The sequence below is a fragment of the Phocoena sinus genome, chromosome 14 (assembly GCF_008692025.1).
Source record: "Phocoena sinus isolate mPhoSin1 chromosome 14, mPhoSin1.pri, whole genome shotgun sequence".
Taxonomy (NCBI): domain Eukaryota; kingdom Metazoa; phylum Chordata; class Mammalia; order Artiodactyla; family Phocoenidae; genus Phocoena; species Phocoena sinus.
The window spans coordinates 77,854,141-77,877,376 of NC_045776.1; the positions used below are offsets into that span (position 1 = coordinate 77,854,141).

Sequence of the window (23,236 nt, forward strand, 5' to 3'; positions counted from 1 at the left end):
TGGTCCCTAACCCGCTTCCCTCCCTCCTTTTCTCAGTGAAGTCTTATTCATTTCATTCTTCAGCTCAATTGTCATCTCCTGCGGGAAGCCCCTCTTGACCTCCCAAACTGGCTGACGTCTATTTTATGGCCCCATGAATCGTTCCTTGGTGGTAGCTGTGAGCTTCATGAGGGCGGGACCACATTATCTGGCTCATCATGGCATCTCTGGAGCCCAGAGTAGGCACTTAGTATCCATTTGTTGGCTGAATGAGTGAATAAGCGAGTGAAATGAGACCCAGCCCTGGGCGAGAGGACTCTCTAGGCAGTGGTGGGCTGGAGCCAGCTTGTCCTAGCTCCTCCAGACTCTGGCTTCAGTGACTTCCTGTTGAGAGCTTGAAATTGGCCACAGTGGGAGTATTTACACCACGGAAATTGTCAAAGGTTACAAATCTGTTATCATTATTATGGCCAACTTTACTAATTGGAGAGCTGGTTTATCAACACAACACTCTCTCCAGGACAAGAATTTAGGAAAGTGGGGGGAGGAAAGTGAGGTTGGGAAGGAGAGAGTCATGGTGATTTTTGCATCCCAGACTCGGAGGCAAAGGAGGCACGAGGGGGTTGGAGAAAATGGAGAAATCATGTCACACAAGAGGGCAGAGGTGCAAGCATGTTTCCAGCCTTCTTTGCTGGGGCTCTCTGAATGCGGGGACACATCTATCCCCCATCCCCACCTACTTTAGGAGACTTACTCTGCCAGCTTCTTGAAGCCAATGGCTCGCCGCTTTGTGGGGGTCCCGTTGGTACCTTTCCAGATGTGGGTGTTCCAAGGGTCAGGCTGGGAAGAGAGGACTATGGTCACTGCAGTGAGGGACCCTGGCTCCTCTTGGGAGTTGCTCGGGGCCCCCTGGGGGCTTGTGGTTGTCCAGCTACGTCCAACCCTTAGCCCTTGAAGGGAACGATTCTGTCAGTGGCGACCCCAGGGGTCCTGACACAGAGTGGCTGGTCCAGCCTCCCTGCACTGTCCGGCTAGACCTTCCCACTCATCCCTCAGAACCCCTCTCAGACACTCTCCTCGTGACCCCGGACTACTCATTTCATCTCCATTCATCTTTCAGCTTGAGCTGTGCTGTTCAACATGGTGGCCACACTCGAGCATCCGAAATGCAAGTTTGGGTTGAGACGTGCTCTAATCATAACGCACACACCGGATATTGAAGACTTAGCACGAAAGAGGTGGGGAGGGGCAGGACCTGGTATTCGAAGGAGGGGGTGAGTCGGTAGTTGAGCATCTCTTGGTGGAAGACGGGGGTGATGCTGCCAGACATGGGGGGCACGATCCACACCCAGTCAGCGGGGCAGCCTCCCCGGCAGTGGTATTCATTCTCCATGTGCTTAATGAAGGACTCGGTGGCAGAGTGGTGGTCAACGATGGTCACTTTGTCACTCTGTGGGAGGAGAGGGGACAAGGAGTCAGGAGGAAAGAGCAGCTGGGGTATTTTGGGACTCCCCTGCCCATAGAGCAGTGTTTCCCAAAGGCTGGTCCTGGAGATGACGCTAGGCAGGTCATTCTCTGCATTGTTCTTTCAATCCTGATTAGACCCAAGAGAAACACCTCTCTTACCAATCTTCCTCTGTCCTTCCTCCTTCTCTCTCTCTTTTTTTAATGAGAGAGGAAGCTCAGGCAACTAGAATCCAACAACTTTGTGTTGTTTCCCCGTGTGTATTTGTTTATATATTTATTTAAATTTACAATTCTCTTCTATTTATGGCAAATGGTACTGGCTCTCCATTTATGATGGTGACACAACATCCTCTTAAAATAAACAATTTTAAGTAATAAGGATGAGTTTATTAAAATGAAAACAAGTCAATCACAGCAGAGCTGGGTGGACTGAACGTCCGCGTAACCCAGCCGCAGGGCCCGTTGTAGTCGGCTGGCTTGGATTCTCACCTTGCCCAGGCAGTGTCTTCCCTTTCTGCCCACAAAACTCTGTCCCTTTCCTGCACTTTTCTCTTCCAATCATTCATCTCACTCACACCTCTGCTGCCGCTGGCTCGCCAATCTTCGTACCAGTCCACCAAAGCCCTCCTTCATTTTCAACAATTCCTAAAACTTCACGCCTCCACGGTAGAGAGGGAAGGGAGGGGGCTTCCTTCTCCCTCATCCCATCTCAACTGGTCTCTTCCCTGGGATATACATTCCCCAGTATACCCAGTCTCCCTATTCCTGACATGGGGACCTATGGTTTATATTCATGTCTATACATGATTTGATATGTTCATTCTACTGCCTGTGGATGCCTCCCATGTATGTCTATGAGGGTCTAGCTTCCCAAACCATCACCCTCAGAGGACAGAGCTGGTCTCTACTATAGAGAGTGACCTCTATTCTGTGGGCCTCCTGGTTTGCCCAGGAGAATCCCAGATTATGTCTTTGTACTGTTACAATTATTAGTGGTGCCCCCCATTTGCTCTCAAAAGTGTCATGGTTTAGCCGATAAATTTTAAAGCTATCATACTGTATATAATAGCCTTTATCACAGAGCCACATGCATTGGGGGACGTATGCTTCTGATCATGACGATGAGTATTTGTTTCTGTTAGGTGAAAGTCTGAATGCCTGAGAAGTGGCAAGACACAGATGATGCTTGCCATTTCTTTTTTTTTTTTTTTTTGGCCACGCCACGCATCCTGCAGGATTTTAGTTTCCCTACCAGGGATGGAACCCATGCCCCCTGCGGTGGAAGTGTGGGGTCTTAACCACTGGACCACCAGGGAAGTCCCAGATGTTTGTCATTTCAATTCTAAAAAATCATAAGCAGGGCTTCTCTGGTGGTGCAGTGGTTGAGAGTCCGCCTGCCGATGCAGGGGACATGGGTTCGTGCCCCGGTCTGGGAGGATCCCACATGCTGCGGAGCGGCTGGGCCCGTGAGCCATGGCTGCTGAGCCTGCACATCCGGAGCCTGTGCTCTGCAATGGGAGAGGCCACAGCAGTGAGAGGCCCGCGTACCCAAAAAAAAAAAAAAAAAAAAAAAAAAAAAATCATAAGCAACAAGTCACAAAACCCCTATCTTTTTGCCTCTTTCTCAAATGGTCCCCACCCAAGATCCATCATGGGGAGAAAGGCACGCATGATGGGAAGTACACCTCACTGGTAGGCAGATCCCTGCAAGGATGGTTCCTGGAAGCTGGGCTCTTGACCTTCTGCCCCGAGACTCTGAAAGGTTTTAGCTCCCCTTTGAGGCTTGGCAGCCAGGAGGTGTGCCCTGGCACTACCTGGAAGCTGTACAGCACTGCGATGTTGATCTCCACCAGCGCCTGGTCCTTCCACAGGGAGGATGTCTTCCTCGTGTCCAAGTTCATCTTCTTGGCCACTTCCTGAAAGGGGAAGGAAACAGACTCATAGGCTGGGGCACCTCTGGATTTCAGACTAAAGAGGGACAGGGCTAGAGTCACCAATGAAATTCTTAATTAATTCATCAACTCATATGCAGACTAATTCACTTACTCAAATTTTTTTTTTTTTTATTGAGGACCCACTGGTAGCATCAAGAGTCTAGAGGGACTTGGCTGGACCTTTTATTATTGAGCTTACCTTCTAGTGGGGGAGAGAAATAGTTAATATTGTGATGAGTGCTAATTCCTAGGAAGAAAATAAGGTGAGGAAATGGGATAAAGAGGGATATGGGGGCAGGATGAATTGAACCAGGATAGTCAGGGAAGGACCACTGCAGAGGTGGCACACAGGTGAGTCCCAAATGATAAGAAGAAGCAAGACATTTGTAAATCTTGGGAGGGAATGTTCTATGCAGAGAGAACAGCATATGCAAAGACCCTGGGGTGGGATCAGGCTTGCGCTGAGGTACAGAAAGGTCAGTGTATTTGGAGGGTAGGGAGCCAGGGGGAGTTGGTGAGAGAGAGATGCAGGACTGGTTACGCTAGATGTTCTAAGGAGTGAGGATTTTGTTCCAAATATGATGAGGAGGGTCTTTGGGGGACTTTACGGAGAGATGTGGGTCTGGGAGTGACATGAGCTGCTTTCTAGTAGGAAAAGCTCTCCACTCATCCTGGTCCATCTCCAGAATGGCTACTGCCTAGAATCTAGATCATGGGTATTTTGAATTCATGGGGATGCCTGCCTACTCCACTTGACAGATGAGGAAACTGAGGCTCAGAGAGCTGCAGAGACTTGCTCACAGGCCACAGAGCCAGTTGGCCTCGGGGCTGGAGCCCAGGGAGATGCGTAACGCCCAAGACCTGGGAGCGGCTCCCCAGCCAGCAGATTCCTTTAGCAAAACTACTTGGAGAAAACAACTGACATTTAGGTTACAGCTCCAGCTAAGCTGATGTCAGGAGTAGGGAAGAACCAATAGCACATCCATTAATTAGAGCCTGGCTTCTCACTTCCTCTGTCAATTCTAGTCACTTGTGGGAACCTAGGTCTCATTATGGGGTTAAAATGTGACAATTTCTCAAGTTTGGGTAAATCACTTCCCAGCCCCAGATGTCAACATTTGTACATAATGGCAGTTAGAACTGGAAGGCTGGGGTGGGAGCGTGTCTCATTTAAGTTACCCAGTGACTACTCTTTGCAATTGAAATGTAAGCAGGGATCACGAAAGCAGACATTAATTTACTCTTTTGAGGCTGAGGTGTTAGGGTCTGTTTGGGGTATTTTAGCGATGATACAAACACAGAGAGTAAGAAATTCGCTGCTTTACACAAATACATATAAAACTTGAGTTATTTTATAAAAGAAGAGAGTGTGTACAGCCAGTCATGCTGCTACTGTTACTTCTACAGCATTATTTTGGTTAAAAGAATAGAAATTAGTTGCAAGAAAGTGCAAAAATATATATATATGACTTTAAAAATTCCCAAATATTACTTGAGCCACATTTCTGGAAATTGCCTGGAAATGTTTTTTCCTTTCCTGCCAGGAGTTTGTATAAATCAGTGGCTTCCCAGTAGAATCTTCTGGGGAGCTTTGAAAATTACTGGTGCCCGGGCTCCACCCTGGAGCACTTTCATCCAAATTCTGGGGAGTGGGACCCCAGCATAATAAAACTCCCTAGGTAATTCCAGTGTGTGGCGAGGCTGAGGACCCCTGGTTCTGTTTTCCAGGCCAGCACCCATGGAATTTTTAAAAATTGAGATAAAACTGACATATAACATTATGTGTATTTCAGGTGTGAGAGATATTGGTTTGATACATTTATATATTGCAATATGATTACTGCTGTAGGGTTAGTTAACACCTTCATCCAATCGCATCATTACCATTTCTTTTTTGTGGTGAGAACAATTAAGATCTAGTCTCTTAGCAGCTCTGAAATTTATAACAGTATCATCGTTGAGCATAATCACTACGCTGTGCATTAAATCTCCAGGAATTATTTACCTGCTACTTGCAGGTTTGTACACTTCCACAACATCTTCCCCAGTTCTCCTGCCCCGCCTCCCCAGCCCCTGGTAATCACCACTCTACTCTCTGTTTTGGGGAGTTTGGCTTTTTTAAATTCCACATATACGTGAGATCACGTAGTATTTGTCTTTCTCTGTCTGATTTATCTCACTTAGCATAACGCCCCTAAGGTCCACCCAGGTGAACACCCGTGGATTTTAACAATATAAACCTAACGCTTGTTTCCGAGTTCGAATTTTGCCCTGTGCTTTATTTACTGTGTGACGTAGGCTCAGCATTTAACTTCTGTTTCTCAGTGTCCTCTTTTGAAACAAGGCCAATCACAGCAGACTGTGGTTCCAGACAACATTTGCTGACAAAACCACAGCAATCCTGACGCTTTCACCAAAGTAGAGCTCCAGGGAGCAGTCCGCCTCAGCACTCTTTTGTAGATCAGTATGACTCAGCCCTGGAGAGAATCAGAACCTCCACCCAGAAATGTACATGGTGGGGAATCACTGTCAAGCCTTGTTTTTTAAGAAAAGAGACCAAAAATGTCCCATGTTCATGGGTCGTTCTCAAAACCTTCTAACAAGGCTTGACACTGACAGGCAGTGCAGTAGAATGCGTATGAACTTGGATCATAAAGCCAGACTGCCGGCGGGGTGGGGGGGGGGGGGGAAGAAAAGAAAGCCAGACTGGGTTCACATCCCAGCTCTGCCACTCCCTAGCTGTATGATCTTGAGCTCGTCCTCATTTTAACCCTCCCAAAGGCCTCAGTTTCCTCATCTGTGAAAGGGGAATTATCACACCTGGAGGTTGTGGTAAGGATTAAATGAGCACCTAATACACGCAAGGTGCTTGGAGTGCTGCCGAGCACATAGTACACGTACCCTTCTCTTTTTTTGTTTTTTTGGTAGTACACATACTCTTAATGCCACAGAAGTTTTCAGAAAGGCCAGGGGGCATCCCCAGAATTGCAGATTCTGTTTTAACCTCTTCTAGTTTCCAAGCCCCAAAGCTCAGCTATGGGAAAGGACAGCTGAGCCCATCCCCTTTGCCTTCTGCTTCTGCATCATCATGACCAAGAAGGGACTTCACCTCCAGGATGTTGTATCGGGAGCTGTCACAGTAGTCGCGGACGCCAATCTCTGTGCCCATGTACCAGCCACTGAAGGGACAGGCGCTGAACTCCAGGCCGCCGATCTCCAGGAGCATGTTTGACACAGCGGGGAGGCCGTACCACTTCAGCCCAAGGTCCTTGAACCACTCCAACCTGCAGAGAGCAACAAAGCCCAGCTCACCATGGGGCAGGAGCCTCATGGGAAGACACTCAGGCGGGATATCCTTAGTCTGGGGTTGCTGAAATGCCAGTGAGTGACTGGAACTGACTACGCCAGAATCTAATTCCTGGGCTCATGTGAGACCTGTGGGATCACAGCTTCCACAGCTGGGGCCTGAGAATATGCACTTTAACATGTTTCCCAGGTGATTTGGATGGACATCCAGGCCTGGGAACCATTGCCTTGGGCTGCTGTTTATCTCCTAAACCCACCCTGAAGGTGAATCCAGGAGAAAGTGAGCATTGCTGAGCTCCTTCTGACCTCAGGACCTTTGCACGGCAGTTCCTTCCTTCTCTTTTCCTTCTGTGCCTGTTCAGCTCTTACCCACCTTTCATTCTCAGCTAAAATGCTACTGACTCTGGGAAGCCTTCCCTTATGCCTGATCTGGGTTGGGTCAGGAAGCTTTATGCCTCTAGGTACCATAAAATTTATTTTGCAGCACTTTATTGGAATTAAGTGGTTATTTGGGTAACTGATCTCCTCCTCGAGACTGAAAGCACCACGGAGGCAGGGACCAAGTCATCTACAAAACCCAGCACAATGCCTGGCCCAGACTGGGAATAATAAATAGTATCAAATGAGTGAATGAATGAATGAATGAATGAAGGCCAAGTTTCACCAGGGAGACTGGGTAAGTTCCCAGATACTGGGCAGTGTCAGGAGCCTCAGGACACTTGCTCCCTCTCCAGGGCCTGGACTAGGGTGAGGCAAGTAAGGCACTAGCCTTGGGTGCAAAATTTAAGGGGGCACCAACAAACCCAGGGATCAATATCAATACTATTAATTTATTTACACAATATTCCAAATGAATTCAATGTTTTTTAAAAAAATCAAAATTAATGCAAAAAAAAATCCACGACGAACAAAATATCAAAACTTTAAATAGGGCTTCCCTGGTGGTGCAGTGGTTGAGAGTCCGCCTGCCGATGCAGGGGACACGGGTTCGTGCCCTGGTCCGGGAAGAACCCACATGCCGCGGAGCGGCTGGGCCCGTGAGCCATGCCCGCTGAGCCTGCGCGTCCGGAGCCTGTGCTCCGCAACGGGAGAGGCCACAGCAGTGAGAGGCCCGCGTACCGCAAGAAAAAAAAAAAAAAAAACAACTTTAAAGACAAGCTCCCCACCTTGCCCTAACTCGCCTCACTTGTTTTCCCCTAATTTCAGCCCTGACCTGGTCTTTGTTTAAAGTTTTGATATATTTAAAATGTTAATTTTTATTTTAAAAAATATTACATTAAAATACTATTTATCTTGATGATTGATTTTTTTTTTTTTGGTGCTTCCCCCATCAATTTTGCCCCTGAGGCCAGGGTCTTACTGTGGAGTTTCTTTACTCTCGAAAAGTGTAAATTCTATTTGTGCTGCTGGCCACAGCCCTCACAGCCCCATCCTGGCCCCAAACTGCTTTTGACCTTGAGCTGCGTCAGGTCACATAGGGTTTTAAATGGCTCCCTCTATTTAAAATTTGTGCCCACAACGACACAGGAGGGGCTTCTGCTCTTTCAGCCCTTAGGGTTGGAAAAAGGGCAGGTCCAGGTTGATGCCTTAGGAGTGGGGTAAGGAGGGAGATTTTCTTTTTTTTAATTGAAGTATAGTTGCTGTACAATATTATATAAGTTACAGGTGTACAATATAGTGATTCACAATTTTTAAAGGTTATACTCCATTTATAGTTATTATAAAATACTGGTTATCTTCCCTATGTTTTATTATATCTCCTTGAGGTTTATTTATTTTATACATAATAGTTTGTACCTCTTAATCCCCTACCCCTATATTGCCCCTCTCCCCTCTGGGAACCACTAGTTTATTCTCTATATCTGTGAGTCTGTTTCTTTTTTGTTATATTCACTAGTTTGTTGTAGTTTTTAGAGTCTACATATAAGTGATATCATACAGTATTTGTCTTTCTCTATCTGACTTATAAGGAGGGAGATTTTGATTCAGAAAAGATGGTGGTCCCTAGGCTGGTGAAGGAGGAATTATTGATGTTGAGGGAGCCCACCTTGCCCTGGCCCATGATGAGGGTAGGAACCAAGGCCCCCTTTCAGCCTCTGTCTGGGCTGGAGAGAGAGCCGGGGGTGCAGGGTTGGGTAGAGAGGGGCACTGGGTAAATCCAACCACCCTCACCCACCCCATGCCAGTCCCTCTTACTTGGGGTGCCTGATGGGCACTTCCAGCACCAGCTCTGGAGGAATCTGGAAGAGCTCAGGGTCATTGCCGTTGGCCTGGAGCAGGAGTGGCAGGACATCGAAGCGGCTTCTTGGGGGTTTCCAGCCCTGCTGGATGCAGATCTGCAACCAGACCCGCCAGGTCAGGCCACCATGCCCCAGACCCTCCAGACACAACAGCAATGGGGGGAGGGGCAGAGGTCCCAGTGCAAGCCCGCCAGCAGCCCCCCTGGAGGCTCTGGGTCATGGCCACCTTCTTTATGAAGTTCTCCCTGCCATCATCACGTAACTAGTATAACTGTCTGTGGTCCCACGGGACAGAAAGCAAACGTGTCCTCCAGCCCCTCACTTGGTTATGTTTTCCAGGTCTTCCCTGCCAACTGGGAACTCCGGGAGCAAGGGCTGAACTGACTCTTGCATCTGTGGTGCCCTCGCACAGGGCTGGGCACGCCTACGCACTTGCTCCGGAAGTGTTTGCATCCGGTGCCTAAGACATGAAGAAAATCTACCAGATTTGATGAGGGCAGATCTCTCAGAATGACCACATAAAATGCATCTGTTAGAGCAGCTATCCTATCGAAATATAAAGCGAGCCACATAGTAATTTAAAATTTTCTAGCAGCCACATTTTAAAAATTAAAAAAAAAACAAACCCAGAGCAAAACCCAGGGAACATAATTTAAGTAATATATCATTTACAAAAGTTTTAATTTCAATAATATTTAATTAAATTAAATAATTATGGGGCTTCCCTGGTGGCGCAGTGGTTGAGAGTCCGCCTGCTGATGCAGGGGACACGGGTTCATGCCCCGATCCGGGAAGATCCCACATGCCGCGGAGCGGCTGGGCCCGTGAGCCATGGCCGCTGAGCCTGCGCGTCCGGAGCCTGTGCTCCGCAACGGGAGAGGACACAGCAGTGAGAGGCCCGCGTACCGCAAAAAAAAAAAAAAAAATTAAATAATTATGAATTATAGCACGATATTAATTATAGTAATAGTAATTAATTATAGTAACAGTAATTTATGAATACTGTGCTAAAAGCATTACTATATCAAATATTAATATCATTATGTATTAATATATTATTATATATGGCATATATTAATATATTAATAGTAATAATATTAATATATTAATAGTATATTTGACATTAAAATTAAATATGTAATTCATTTATTAATCCAATAAAATATAAAAATTTATAATATATAACCTAATTAAACACCAACTGTTTAATAATAAATTATTAAATAAATTATTAATATATTTAAAGATGTTTAACATAAAATTAACCATACTTATTAATACAATAAATGTATTAATTTATTAACAAATATAAATAGATTAGCCCGATATTATCTACAATATTATTTTTCAATAGGTAATCAAGATACAAATTACTAATGAGATCTTTTCCACTCTTTTTTTGTTCTCTGTCTCTGAGACCGTGTTATTTACACTTAGGGCATGTCTCAGTCTGGACTCGCCACATTTCAAGTGGTCACTAGCTACATGCAGCCAGTGGCTGCCATACTGGGTGAGGGGTTTTGAAAGTTACAATTCTGTGGTTATGTTTGGGGTGACTCTTTCTGCTGAGTTAGTAGACAGAGGAAGGACAGAAGCGTGGGTTTAGAACATGTTGTGTCAGTGAGGTTTCTGGAGACAGAAGGAGAGGGAGAGGCCATGGTGTTTCTGTTCCGGCGGCCACAAGGACAAGGTCAGCCAAGTATACAGTGAGAGGTCAGCCAAGTGGAGCAGAGAGTCTGGCTGAGGCTAAAAGACACAGGTCTGACTCCTGGTCGCCCTGGTTATAGCCCCCTCCCCAGGATAATAATATTTTAATAAGAAAAGCCACTTCAAATGAAGTCAGCAGCCATGAGGGTGTGGGGTAGCCCTTGGCCTAAGCAGCTCCCTCGTGCGGTGGAGTTTGAGGGGGGTTTGAGGAAAGAACAAAGATCAAGCAGAATGGCGGCTGAGTGGGTGGCAAATAAAGGAGGTACCAGGTCTGTGTGTGTGAGATATTCCAGGCGTGGGCTCTGCCTATTATGTCTCCTGTGGGCATAGCTGGTGGAAGCTTCCAGGCCTTACCTGTGCTATCTGTCCACACCACCACCTGGAAGGAGCCCTGGATGGGGAGAAGGTGGTATTCGTGTTCCTAGTGGCTTTTATGAACTGACTTGGGCTGCCAGCAACCGTGGTGGTACTGGAGAGTCCAGTCTGTCCAGAGAGGGGTTGGGTAGGTAGAAATGTTGTACAAGGAAATGAATGAATGAATGAAGGGTATGAGTCTGACATATTACCCAACTCATAAAAGATGATGCCAGACGTGGCTTCCACGTGTCAGTTCCTCTCCTCCCAGGGGAAGGCAGGAGATTGGAACTGTACTTCTAGCTTTTCCTCTGCTCCTTTAGTGGCCTTGGATAATGTGTTTGGCCTTGGTGAGACTCAGTCTACTCATCTGTGAAATGGGGCAATAGTTCCCATCATGAGGGTTGGGCAAGGTAATGGCCTGAAAATGACCAAATGACCAAATGACCAGCAGGGCTAGCAGAACCAGCAGGACTAGAGGCAAACAGAGCAGGAGCTCTGGAGATGAGTAAGCTGTACCTCACCGACCACTCTCCCTACGATAATATTAAACTAAGAAAAGTCTGTGGATAAAGACAGTTTAGGAGGATGAGAGACCAGCTGGGGGAGGAGTGGGGGCACGCACCTCTGTGAGCTCCACGTTGGCTGGATCCCCCAGGATGGAGCCGTCAGGCTGCTTGTAGCCAGCATAGCGGATGAGCTGGGAGTTCCAGACTCGAAAGTCATGCTTGCCGTCGGTCCTCTGGGGAAATATGGTGATGGCAGATCTGTGGCGGAGAGAGGGGGACGTTTGGCACCAGGGCTGGGCTTGCACTTTGGGGACATACTGGAAAAAGTGTCGCCCAGGCCAATGAGTGCACAAGGCTCAGGGCCCACGGTGCAGCTGTTGGAAGGGGAGGGACCTTGCTCTGTCTCTCCACTGGACCGCTGGGTGAGGAAGGGTGGAGGATAGGAGGCCTGGTGCCAGCTCACTGAAGGAAAGAGAATGCTTCTCTAACTGGAGACTTTCAAACAAGCTTGACTTGCGCCAGTTTTCCAGAAAGTTCTTTTGCAGCAGGTAATCCTCAGGGAAAAAAACATCAGATCCTGTTTCCTTTTAAGAGCTCACCACTGATTCCCAGTTTTAGTCTTTCTTTTACCACCATCATTATTTATTGTCCCATTTGCTCACGCCCTGTACCACAGCAAAGTCTACAGACGTACGATTAATAAGAAATCAACTTCCATTTGTACTCATATTTATTTACTTTGAAAGAAAACTGAAGATCGCCCCTGGCCTTGCCCACCTAAATAGGCAACCGTGAGACCGTGTACTGTTATTAAATTGTAGAAAGATGTGGCTGCCTACGGAAGGCACCTCACTGGAGCCCTGCTTCCTTTCTGTTAAAAGGGAAATCAGGGCTTCCCCGGTGGCGCAGTGGTTGAGAGTCTGCCTGCCGACGCAGGGGACACGGGTTCGTGCCCCGGTACGGGAGGATCCCACATGCCGCGCAGCGGCTGGGCCCGTGAGCCATGGCCGCTGAGCCTGCGCGTCCGGAGCCTGTGCTCCGCAACGGGAGAGGCCACAACAGTGAGAGGCCCGCGTACCGAAGAAAAACAAAAATCAAAAAAGGGAAATCGGCGTTTTGGAGAGGTGTTATAATGATGCCTTATCCTCTTTGGTACCATCAGAAGGATTGGAACAAATGGAAAGGAGAGTAATTTTTTCACGAAGTGGTTTGATATTATCTCCTTCCAGGAGCTCCTGTTACCTGGGCCCATCAGTTCCATCCACAGACCAAATCCTAGGCTATGGAAACCACATCCTGGCTTGTGTCAACATGGGGATGACATCATAGGTCCAACCCAAAGCTCACAGATCTGCTCCCATTCACATCCTGCCCCTGGAATCCTGCCCTGCTGCTCCCTTGGTTGGAGTCTGTTTCTGCTGTCATGTACCCAATTTCAAGGCCCGATTCAAATTTGCTTTCTCCACACAGCATCCCCTGTCTTATCTAGTTCCCAGGGCCTCCTCTTGAGCACATTTAGGTCATACTGTCTGCACAAGACGATATTGCATTTAATACTGCAGGGAGTGGTGTGTCACACCTCGGGGTGAGTCTAGGACCCAGGCTGAAGGCGGAAGTCATATAGAGCCAAAGATGCTCTTAAAAATCTCTTAGCGAAGGTGCCATATTGGAGATGAACACAGACTGAGTAAAACTGTGAGTAAAATTTCCCTCCAGCATTAAACCACATGGCTGTTTCTTTGGTTGAGTAGCAGATAAAGCCTGTTTGTGTTTGTTTATATGTATTTTAAAAGTGTGTTTAGAAACTCCAGAATCTCACACAGTGGGGTGGGATGCTCACCCTGTGTGTGGGAACGAGCCCAATGGAAGACATGGAACAGGTTTACACCTCCCATCTCCCAATCCTGCTAAGCATAATATCGCAAAATGGCAAGTCTAATGCCCCGTACTGTTTGAATTACATCTCTCTCCCTCCCTTCATCTCCCTTGTCCACCTTCCTCCTTGATGCTTAGATAGTTTCTATACATGGTATACATTCTCTTATGGCCTCTCCTCGTGTCCAGATGTGTAGTTTCAAACTTGTAAAAAAAAAAAAATTAGCCAAACATTTCATCAATAGAATATCTCATTTAGACCCGCCCCCCCAATACAGAATTGAAAAAAGTAAAGGTGCACTGCCTACCCTGTGGCGATCCCCGCCCCATATTACCCCATCACAGCACCATTTGAAAACTACCAAAATAACCCATAAGCTCCTTGAGGCCAAGACCTTGACTGGGCCCTCCTTTAATGTTAGGATACGCAGGAGGGCTCTTTATTGTTTTCTGAGGGGTGAGGTCTTTTAGGAAAAAGATCTGAATACTAATTTCCCAAGCAGGCCCTGGGCTTAAATTACAGGGTCTTTTCCTATTGATGGGCTCAGCTGGCAAACACCATTTCCTTCTCAAGGAAGAGACTTGTCCAAGAAAGCCCATGCTTAATGCCAATAGGTCACTTTGGGGATGAGCTCAGTGTAGCCTGAGGGCTTGTGGGAATATCCCTGCAGTGGTCCTGCATGGCCCCAAGATGGGGCTGGTCCTCAGCTGCTGGGAACAGATGCAGGGGCAGGACTGAGGGAGTAGGATTAACAACTGTCAGCGCCTGTCTGCGGGGGCCCCAGCTGTTCCCTTCTAGCTGCTCCTCTCCCAGCTGAGACTTGCCAGTGTGGAAGCCGCCAGCTCACATTGGCGCCTTCCTGCCTTGGCCTGTATCCTGTGGCTTTGTTCTTCGCGGGGGGCAAGAGGAGTCCCAGGTGCGGCTCAGCTTGGTGGAACCAGAAACGGTGGTCCCCACAGCAGCGGGAAGAGAAATTGCCTTTTAAACCCAGGGAGCCTCAGAGGCGGCTCCAGGCAACAGAGCAGGAGCTGGTAAAAGCAGGTCACCACCGGCAATGGGATTTTCCTATTCCTGGGAATCTGAAACATCCCTTCCTGTTTCCTCCATGGGTGATATCGAACTGTGGGATAAACATGATCCTGGTCGCTGTAGTCTTGCAAACCACACGGGAGTCTGTTTCTCCCGGGAGAGAAGGCACATGCTGGTTAGAACGAGGATGCCAGGCTACCTCTCTCGGCTCGACACCTGTCCCCGGGAAAAGAGGGGGAGCATTTCCTTCACAGGGGGGTGAACGCCAGACCCAAGGGTCAACAATGGGAGGACATCAGACTCCACTCCCCTAAGCGGGTCAGCTCACCTGAGGTTCCCTTTGTTGGTGGCATACTTGATATGGTTACAGATGTAGTTGAACATCCCGTGAGCCGTGGTGCAGTCGCGGGCGTCGAACACCTGCAAAGGGTATATCGTGGGAGTGATCACCTCCTTCTTCCCCATTCATCACACCCAGGGCAGCCCTCCCAATGGAGGAGCGCCCAGAGCCCGCCCCGGCTGCTGCGCTCCTGGAGTAGTGAGCATCTCATCACTGAGCCCCGGGCTGGGTTTTATCTTTTTTTTCTAATAACTAATAACTATGGCCAATCAAACCAGGAAAAATCCCCTAAGAGTAGGCATGGACTGTAAGTGAACGTAGGAAAGAGATGCTGAGCAGAGGAGGGACTTTAAATGGGCTGCCTGTATCTCCTATGAGGTTCCTAGAGATTAGGGACTTAAAAATAAAACAACCACAAAAAAACCAGACACCCCGCCCCCACCCCCCCCCCCCCCCCCCACCCCCGAGACTGATAACTAATCTACTTCCAAAATGAAACTATTCCCTAGAGGAAAAGAAATCACACCAGGGGACACAGAATCTAATGCTTTTAGGGAGTAGGCAGATAATGGAAATAGGGAAAGAGAGGAGGTATAAGACAAAAGGGGCAAGAGGGGTCTGTAGTAAACTGGAGAGTATAAGCCCTACCTAGAGACATCAGATTCAATTTTTTAAAAAGATTGTTTGGGCTAAATAAGATATAAGCCAGACTCAGTCGTGATCTGAGAATGTGGGACCCCATGATCACCATCTGAGAGCTCACCACAGCCACCAAGTGCCCTTGCTAGGAGCTGACCCTTTTTAAAGCTCATTCCTCCCCCGGCAACCCCACCAAAGGGCTCTTCATAGTATCTGAGCCTGACTGCTCACCTGCAGCTTGGACCACTGGATCCGGCCGACGCAGCGGGAGGCATTCCTCCAGGCATGCTTGGCCCCGTAGATGAGCTCTGTGTCCTTGAGCTGGTAGGTGCTGGTGGTTTCGATCTCTTTGCTCACCTCTTCCAGCCTCTCCATATGAGCTTTGGAGCCGAATCTGAGGGAAGAGAGAAGAGACATGGGAGCATCACCCTCTCTACTAAATCAGAGGTTGGTGGAAGGAGTGAGCTATTACAGGAGGCCAGAAGCCACAGAGTCTGGATTGATATCTGGACACAACAGTTTCAACATAAAGCAGAGACTGGCAAACTCAAATGCCTGCAAAGGCCCGGCAGTGTACAAAGGACTGAACTGGCTGGATGGGGGCTGCGGCAAACAGGTGAGCCTACGCCTGGTCCAAAGGGGGCGGCCCCAACTCTGCTCTAGCCTGCTGTAGTCTGATAGGAATGGGGGCCTGGTACTGCCAGATCTTCTTTCAAGAGAAACTGGAAATCTGATTTTTAAAGGCAACTCTTCTAATTTTTAAATGGTGGCAATAAACTGAATTTTAGAAAGTTAAAAAATTCTTATGAAAACGTTCAGGCTTACAAAAAGGTATAGAGAATAATGTAATGAATACCCATGTCCCAAGCCTAAGAGATGATAAATAAATAAGAAAATATATTATAGTTCCTTGGGGACTACTCTGCACTGTGGCCCACTTGCTTTCCAGGAGTGACGGCTGTTTTGAATGTGGCATTTAGCATTCTCATGTTTTTGTTTATATTTTTGCCACTTGTGTATCTATCCCCTAAATCACGTATAGTATTTTTCTGCATGTTTAAAAAGTTTATGTAAATGGGGCTGTCCTGAATGTATCCTTCTACAGCCTGTCCTTTTCTTCCTTTGCTCAAAGTTATTTAGGAGCTTCATTTCCATGAACATGCAGAGTTTTAACCTGTTCATGTTTACAGCTGTATAGTATTCCATTACAGAAAATGCCACAGTTTACTTACACATTCTCCTATCAATGGAGTTGGGATTGTTTCCAGTTGGCTCTTTAATTTTTTTCCCTATTCTAACAATGTTTCAGTGAACATTCTTATGCAGGCCTTCTTGTGAACAAGTGTGAGAGTTTCTTTAGGGAATATACCCAGGCGTGGAATTGCTTGAAAAGTTTCAAATTTAAGCAATACTTTGCAGGCTAAACAAAAACACTTCTAGGGGCCAGATCTGGCCCTTGGCCCACCGGTTTTTGACCTCTGTGCATGGCAGGCAGAGGCCTTATGCTCAGGTCTTGGTTCAACTGTCTGCACATTTGGACCTGAAGTCTTTGTACCCAGTACCCGGTCTTCCCAGTGTAGACATGAACTTGCCTTTTAATTGACGAGTAGTACTGATCAATAAACTCTTTGGCAAGAGGGAAGAGCTGGTCTTTTGTGCGGACGTCTTCAGGCCTTCGTATTTGCTGAGAAGGAAGCATGATGGACCCCATACAGATGTGCTCGGTGCATCCCGTTCCCTGGAAGGAAAAGAGATTTGGGCTATTACTTCATTTCACCCAACTGTGGCACGTGTAGGGCTGTGGACCTGGATCTGACATTCATGGTGGAGCTTCCCCGGCTTTAATTCCCAAAGCGGATTTCTCACACACCAGCTTCTAATCACTGTTGGACCTGGTTATCAGCCCAGGTAAGGAAAGGGCAAGCATCACTTTAAGGTCCTGAATGTGTTTGCTCTACTTAACTGGGGGGAGAGGGGCTTTGTGACTGTCACTCCCTGGGAAGCAGAACCATTGGTGCTGACTCCCCCAATATGTTTTGATCCCATGTTGATCAAGAAGGAGCTAGTAGAGTGATTGGGGAACAGGAGGCAGAATGTGTCTGTGGGATGTTGATTGCAGAACACAGCCCTAATTCCTCCCCTCCCTGTATTCACAGCCTTTGCTATGTGACTTTACAGCAATTCTCATCAAGAGGTAAAGCCTCTTCCCTCTCCTTTTGAATCTGGGCTGGTTTGGGCCAACAGAATATGGCAGAAGTGACACTGTGCCCATTCTGAGTCTCGACCTCAAGAGATCTTACACATTTCTGCTCATTCTCTCAGGACACTGCAACCAGCATGTGAAGGAGACCAAGCTAGCTTGCTGGAAGATGAGAGGCCGCATGGAGCAGAGCTGAGTTATCCCAGCCAGGGCCATCCTAGACCAGCCTGCCGAGAGCTGACCCCTCAGATGATCGCAGAAGCATGAGATCAGCAGAACCACACAGCCCATCTGTAGACTTTTGGAAAATTATAAGTGGTGGTTGTTTTAGGTCACTAATTTTGGGGGAAGTCTGTTACACTCCGATAGCTAACTGATACAACATTCCTCCAAGAGGCCCATTTTCCAGAACAATGTAAAATAACAGGTTGGTTGATTGACTGAAAAATATATAAAATTTAGAGGACAGACTGAAAACCAAGAAGGGTTTGTCCGAAACTCCATCAGTGGTCGGACTGTGTGAGAGAAAAAGAATGCACTTAGAACCAGCAACTCCCCTTTTGAGTACAAGGGGACACAAATAAAAAGCATTTGCACAAGTAAGTATCCACCAGTGGTTCTCAAATGGGGGTGAATTTCCCACCCAGGGGACATCTGGCAATGTCTGAAGACATATTTGGTTGTCACAACTTGGTGTGGGGGGGTACTGGCATCTGGCTGGCACAGGTCAGGGGTGATGCTCAACATCCTATAATGCACAGGTTGGTCCCCACGACAAGAATTACCCAGTCCCACGTGTGGATATTGCTAGGGTTGAGAAACCCTGGTCTCCCCCTTGCTGGGGTACTCACCAACGTGCTCTTAAGGTGGAGGGTGTCAGAGAGAACCACATCGGTCTCCCAGTTCTTGACCTTGAGGAAACGAGGGCACTTGGAGGGGCTGCCATTCTTTATGGGAGACTGTTTTCCCGAGGCAGGGGGCTGGAGGAGAGAAAAAAGATGAAATATTATGCATTTGAGGGCACTGGAAGATTGTTTCCATTGGGATGGGGAGAGGTGATGCTCTTCCTGGAATCTGTCACCAGTCACCAACTGTCCGTGACTCTCTGGGATGGACACATACAAGGTAGCTGGGAACTTGGTCCCTCTACCTGTGCAGAAGGAGGCACCGTGGAAGAATGTTTCAGGTTCTGTTCTGGGGAGAGGGGTCAGGAACTCAAAGGTGGTCTCTCTGGAGTCTAGCACAGGGTCTGGCACATTAGCAGGGACTTAATGAAAGTTTGTGGAATGAATAAGTGACTGAAAGAACACTGTCAGTGTCTTCAAATGATAACAGCCCTCAGGGCGGAGGAATCAAACCTGAGGCTGGGTCAAGTTACTTGGATTTCTGGGCCTTCCTGCCATAGCCCGAACTCACCATTCCGGGCAAGTACTGGGAAAACAAAAAGTTTATGTGAGAAAGGTTTGAAGCATAGAATACTTTCCCCCGATTTCAGGTTTCTGCTTTTCAAAAAGGCCAAACATGTCCCTGCCTCAGGCCTTTGCGCTTACTGTTCTCTCCATCTTTTTTTTTTTTTTTTTTTTTTTTTTGCTGTACACGGGCCTCTCACCGCTGTGGCCTCTCCCGTCGCGGAGCACAGGCTCCGGATGCGCAGGCTCAGCGGCCATGGCTCACGGGCCCAGCCGCTCCGCGGCACGTGGGACCTTCCCGGACCGGGGCACGAACCCGTGTCGCCTGCATCGGCAGGCGGACTCCCAACCACTGTGCCACCAGGGAAGCCCCTGTTCTCTCCATCTTGAATGTCTTCAGTGCTCCATTTACCTTCACCTCTGTAAGCAAACTGTCCAGTAGGTGAGCGGGGATAAGCCTGGGCTGACAAATGTTGGCCCATCCATTCTGAACTTCATCGATAAGGATCATATTCTGTCTTGGGTGTTTCTGAGTGGTTGTCTACCTGCCTGGGCAGAGGTGTGCTTGTGCGTCAGACAAGCACGAGCCACTCTAAGGGACAGGCAGCAGAAACACCCTGATGCAACGGCCGAGCGACGGAGTGGGGAAGATGAGACAATGTTGCGTCACTCAGGCCAAAGAGTACAGCAGTGGGCAGTGACCTTGAGGCAGGGCATTCACACATTCAAATTGTATTTACTGAGCACCTACTATGTGCTAGACGCCGTTAGGCATTGGGGACACTGAGGTGAACAAGGCAGTCAGGATCCTTGTCCTTCTGGAGCATCATTTTGGGAGAAGCTGTGGTAAATAATAAGTAAACTAATATGTGGATGATATAATTTCGATGGTGATAAGAATATAATATAGAGGGAGGTAATGGTGACAAAGTGGAGGGGAAAGAGGCAAGTGCAAAGACCCTGAGGTAGGGATGAGTTTGCTCAGTTCAAAGGACCAGCAAGGAGGCCAGTGCGGCTGGAGTGGATGAGTGAGGATGAGTACAAGGAGATGAAGTCAGAAAGGAGGCAGGGTCCACGTCTCATCAGCCTGGAGGTGCTCAGGCTGGCAGGGAACTGTGAACTAGGATTAAATCAGGTTAAGCCTAGGACAGAAATCACAGGGAACTCTGAAGGACAACTACTGAAAACTAGCATTCAATGAGCACTTGCTATGTTCCAAGCAACATCATCCCCATTTTACAGATGAGGAAACTGAGGCACAGAGAGGTTAACTAAGTTGTCTAAGACCACAGAGCCAGTAAGCTGGAGCCAGGAGTCAAAGCCTGGCAGTCCGGCCTTTGAAACCATGCCCATAACTGTTTGATTATCCTGCCTCTTGATGAGCATGCACAATTCACTCATTCATTCATTCATTCGTTCATTCAACACATGTTTATTGAATATCTCCTATGTGCCGGGTGCCATAACACGGGACGTTGGCAGTGTGTAGGGGGCTGTGGAAGCACACAGAAGAGGCGCCTGACCCAGAGCATTTGACTTCTAAGGCAAGACCCGAAGGATAAGTAGGTGTTCACCAGGCAAAGAAGTGGGAGCACAGTCTTGCTGGCAGAGAAGTGAGAGGCATGGCCACCTTTCTGGCCAAGGAAGAGGAGCTCTGTGCTAAAGCGTCCGTGCTGCCATGTTGGAGTTTGGGGAACAGGAGGCAGGTGACGGCACGTCACTGTTAAAGATCATGTCAGAACAGTGCAGGGAGCCATGGCAGGGAACAACGGGAAGGTACTATGACTCGTGATCTTCCACACCTCCCTGCTCTGGCCAGACCCAGTCATCCCCAGTGGCTCCCATCTCAGCGTTGGGCACCACCATCCATCACCACCTGTGCATATGCCACGGGGAGGAGCTTCCTGGACATCATCCTCTTTATCTCCCACCCCCCAATCCATCCCCGACTCCCATCCATTTTAGCCTTCTAAATAACTCTAGAATCCATTTGGTCCCCTTTCTCTCCATCTACTGGCCAGCACCCTGTCCAAGCCTCCATCATCTTTCATTGGGGTGACTGCAACAGCCTCCTAAATGGTAGCCATTCTTCATCACTACTGGTGTCATTATTCTGCTACTAGTAAAACTTGTAGTCCTGTTACAACGACTACTGCTATAAGCATCACTGCTGTAGTGCCACCCCGGGAGCAGGAGAATGATGTAGATGAACTCCCTGACAGGGAATAGGCAAATTCCCTACTTGCCCTTCTATCCTGCTAAACTCTTAAGTTATTTTACTCATGTCCCCACGTGAAGCCACGTCCAAACTCCACTTCCTTGGAAGGCCTGTCCAGACAACCTAAACTTCTTTATTTCGGATTCTATTTCCACTCCTGTGTCTTCCAGCAGATGCCCAGGTGATGGAGGGCACCTCTGGGCAGGCCTTTGTGGTGACAGATTCCTCTGATTGTGCCGATGACCTGCATCCTTGAGAAAATAAAATCCTACCTTTCCCGCGTGGGAGGCACCCCAGCCGTCCTCCCTAGGCAGGGCGTCACTTAGCCCGTTTAGAATCTCTCTCTCTTAACACCCTGGAGGTTGAGGGGCAGCTGGAATACCACAGTGGGGAAAGCAGACATGGTGTTGGTGGTGGGGTCGGGCCCAGGACCCGTGGAGGTGACAGGAGGGCAGGAGGGTGGGGAGCCTGACAAGGAGGGAGGAAGAGAGGGGTGGGGTGTGGCCGGTGCGCAGGCAGCCATCATTGGCAGGGTGGAGGGAGTGAGATAACAGGCAGTAAAAGAGGCCATGTGCTGAGGGTCCAGATGTGCGAGGGGTGGTCATTATGAGACAAGTAATTGGGGGCTCAGGGGCGAGGTGTGCCATTCCGCACCCCAGGCTGCGTGAACTGCCCACTTGAAACGAGGCATTAGGAGGCCTCTGGCAGGGCTACTGTACTTGGGCTTTGATGTTTTAATTAGCCAGCAGTAATATTAGATGACACAGGAGGGGACAAATGGGGAGATTAATATAGCAGTCAGGGGCCTGCATGGGGGATGCAAATGACTTTTCTGAGTGGGGACCTAAGCTAAAAATTCAGATTAGTGGCCCTTGTGGGTTGTTAAGCTGGGGATGGGGCACAAGTGGACTTTGGGCTGTGGCTGTGTGTGTTTGTTTCTGGATTTGTGTCTGGGGTAGACGATGGAAGCTTTTCAGGTCACGGGAGGCACTGACTTGATTTCAGTGGGTTCTATGGGAGGGCTCCTCCATGCCTGTTCCTAAATTTGCAAAGGAGGCTCTGAGCTCCTGGGCATTTCAAAGGCTTTGTCAACACCTCTTTGCTTGGGGAGCCTGCAGAGAGGCCCTGAGGAAATGGAAGGAAATGATCTCGCAACCCAAGAGGAGACAGCAGGTGAGGTCATGTCAGCCTAGGGCCCTGAGCCAGGAATTCAGCTTGTAGGAGCCCCGGCACCCTCATTCCTTGCCCCTTTCCTTCCCTCCCTGCTTTCTCTCTTTCAACAAATACACACTGAATACGTACTATGTGCCAGGGACTTGTGTTCTAGGCCCTACAGTGATCCCCATTCCCTTGGGAGAAGCATCTTCTAGCTGCCTGCTCTGAAGCAGGGATTTGCAAACTGTGGCCCCGTGGGCCAAATTTGGTCTACCATCTACTTTGGTACAGCCTGTGGACTAAGAATGGTTTTCCCATTTTAAACTTGTTGAATAAAAAAGTCAGAAGAAGGATAATGCCCCATGACAGGTGAAAGTTACATGAAGTTTGCATTTCAGTGTCTGTGAATAAAGTTTTATTGGCACACAGCCAACCTTGTTTGTTTCCATATTGTCTATGGCTGCTTTTTTTTTTTTTTTTTTTGCATTACGCGGGCCTCTCACTGTTGTGGCCTCTCCCGTTGCGGAGCACAGGCTCCGGACGCGCAGGCTCAGCGGCCATGGCTCACGGGCCCAGTCGCTCCGCGGCATGTGGGGTCTTCCTGGACTGGGGCACGAACCTGCATCCCCTGCGTCAGCAGGCGGACTCTCAACCACTGAGCCACCAGGGAAGCCCTATGGCTGCTTTTGCAATACAAGGGCAGAGTGGGGAAGTTGTGATGGAGACTAAGGTGGGATGGCCCACAAAGCCAAAAATATTTCCTATCCTCTCCTTTACAGAAAAAGTTTGCAGACTCCTGATTTGAAGGATTAAATTCCAGTGGCTGAAAGCTAACCTATCTTACTTATGTCTCCATCCACTTAAACATTGCTGA

General features: G+C 48.2%; 1 protein-coding gene across 1 annotated transcript in view; it reads right to left on the bottom strand.

The window, feature by feature from the left end:
• The window catches only part of NOS1 (nitric oxide synthase 1), a 166,307-nt gene that overhangs the window by 34,504 nt on the left and 108,567 nt on the right, over positions 1 to 23,236 (bottom strand). The window contains exons 4-13 of the mRNA XM_032602631.1: positions 18,432 to 18,560; positions 16,973 to 17,118; positions 15,612 to 15,774; positions 14,730 to 14,821; positions 11,613 to 11,754; positions 8,883 to 9,022; positions 6,490 to 6,664; positions 3,261 to 3,362; positions 1,235 to 1,429; positions 734 to 819 (exon numbers count right to left, since the gene is read on the bottom strand). Of these exons, the coding sequence (XP_032458522.1) occupies positions 734 to 819; positions 1,235 to 1,429; positions 3,261 to 3,362; positions 6,490 to 6,664; positions 8,883 to 9,022; positions 11,613 to 11,754; positions 14,730 to 14,821; positions 15,612 to 15,774; positions 16,973 to 17,118; positions 18,432 to 18,560 (1,370 nt within the window). The remainder of the gene's footprint in view (positions 1 to 733; positions 820 to 1,234; positions 1,430 to 3,260; positions 3,363 to 6,489; positions 6,665 to 8,882; positions 9,023 to 11,612; positions 11,755 to 14,729; positions 14,822 to 15,611; positions 15,775 to 16,972; positions 17,119 to 18,431; positions 18,561 to 23,236) is intronic.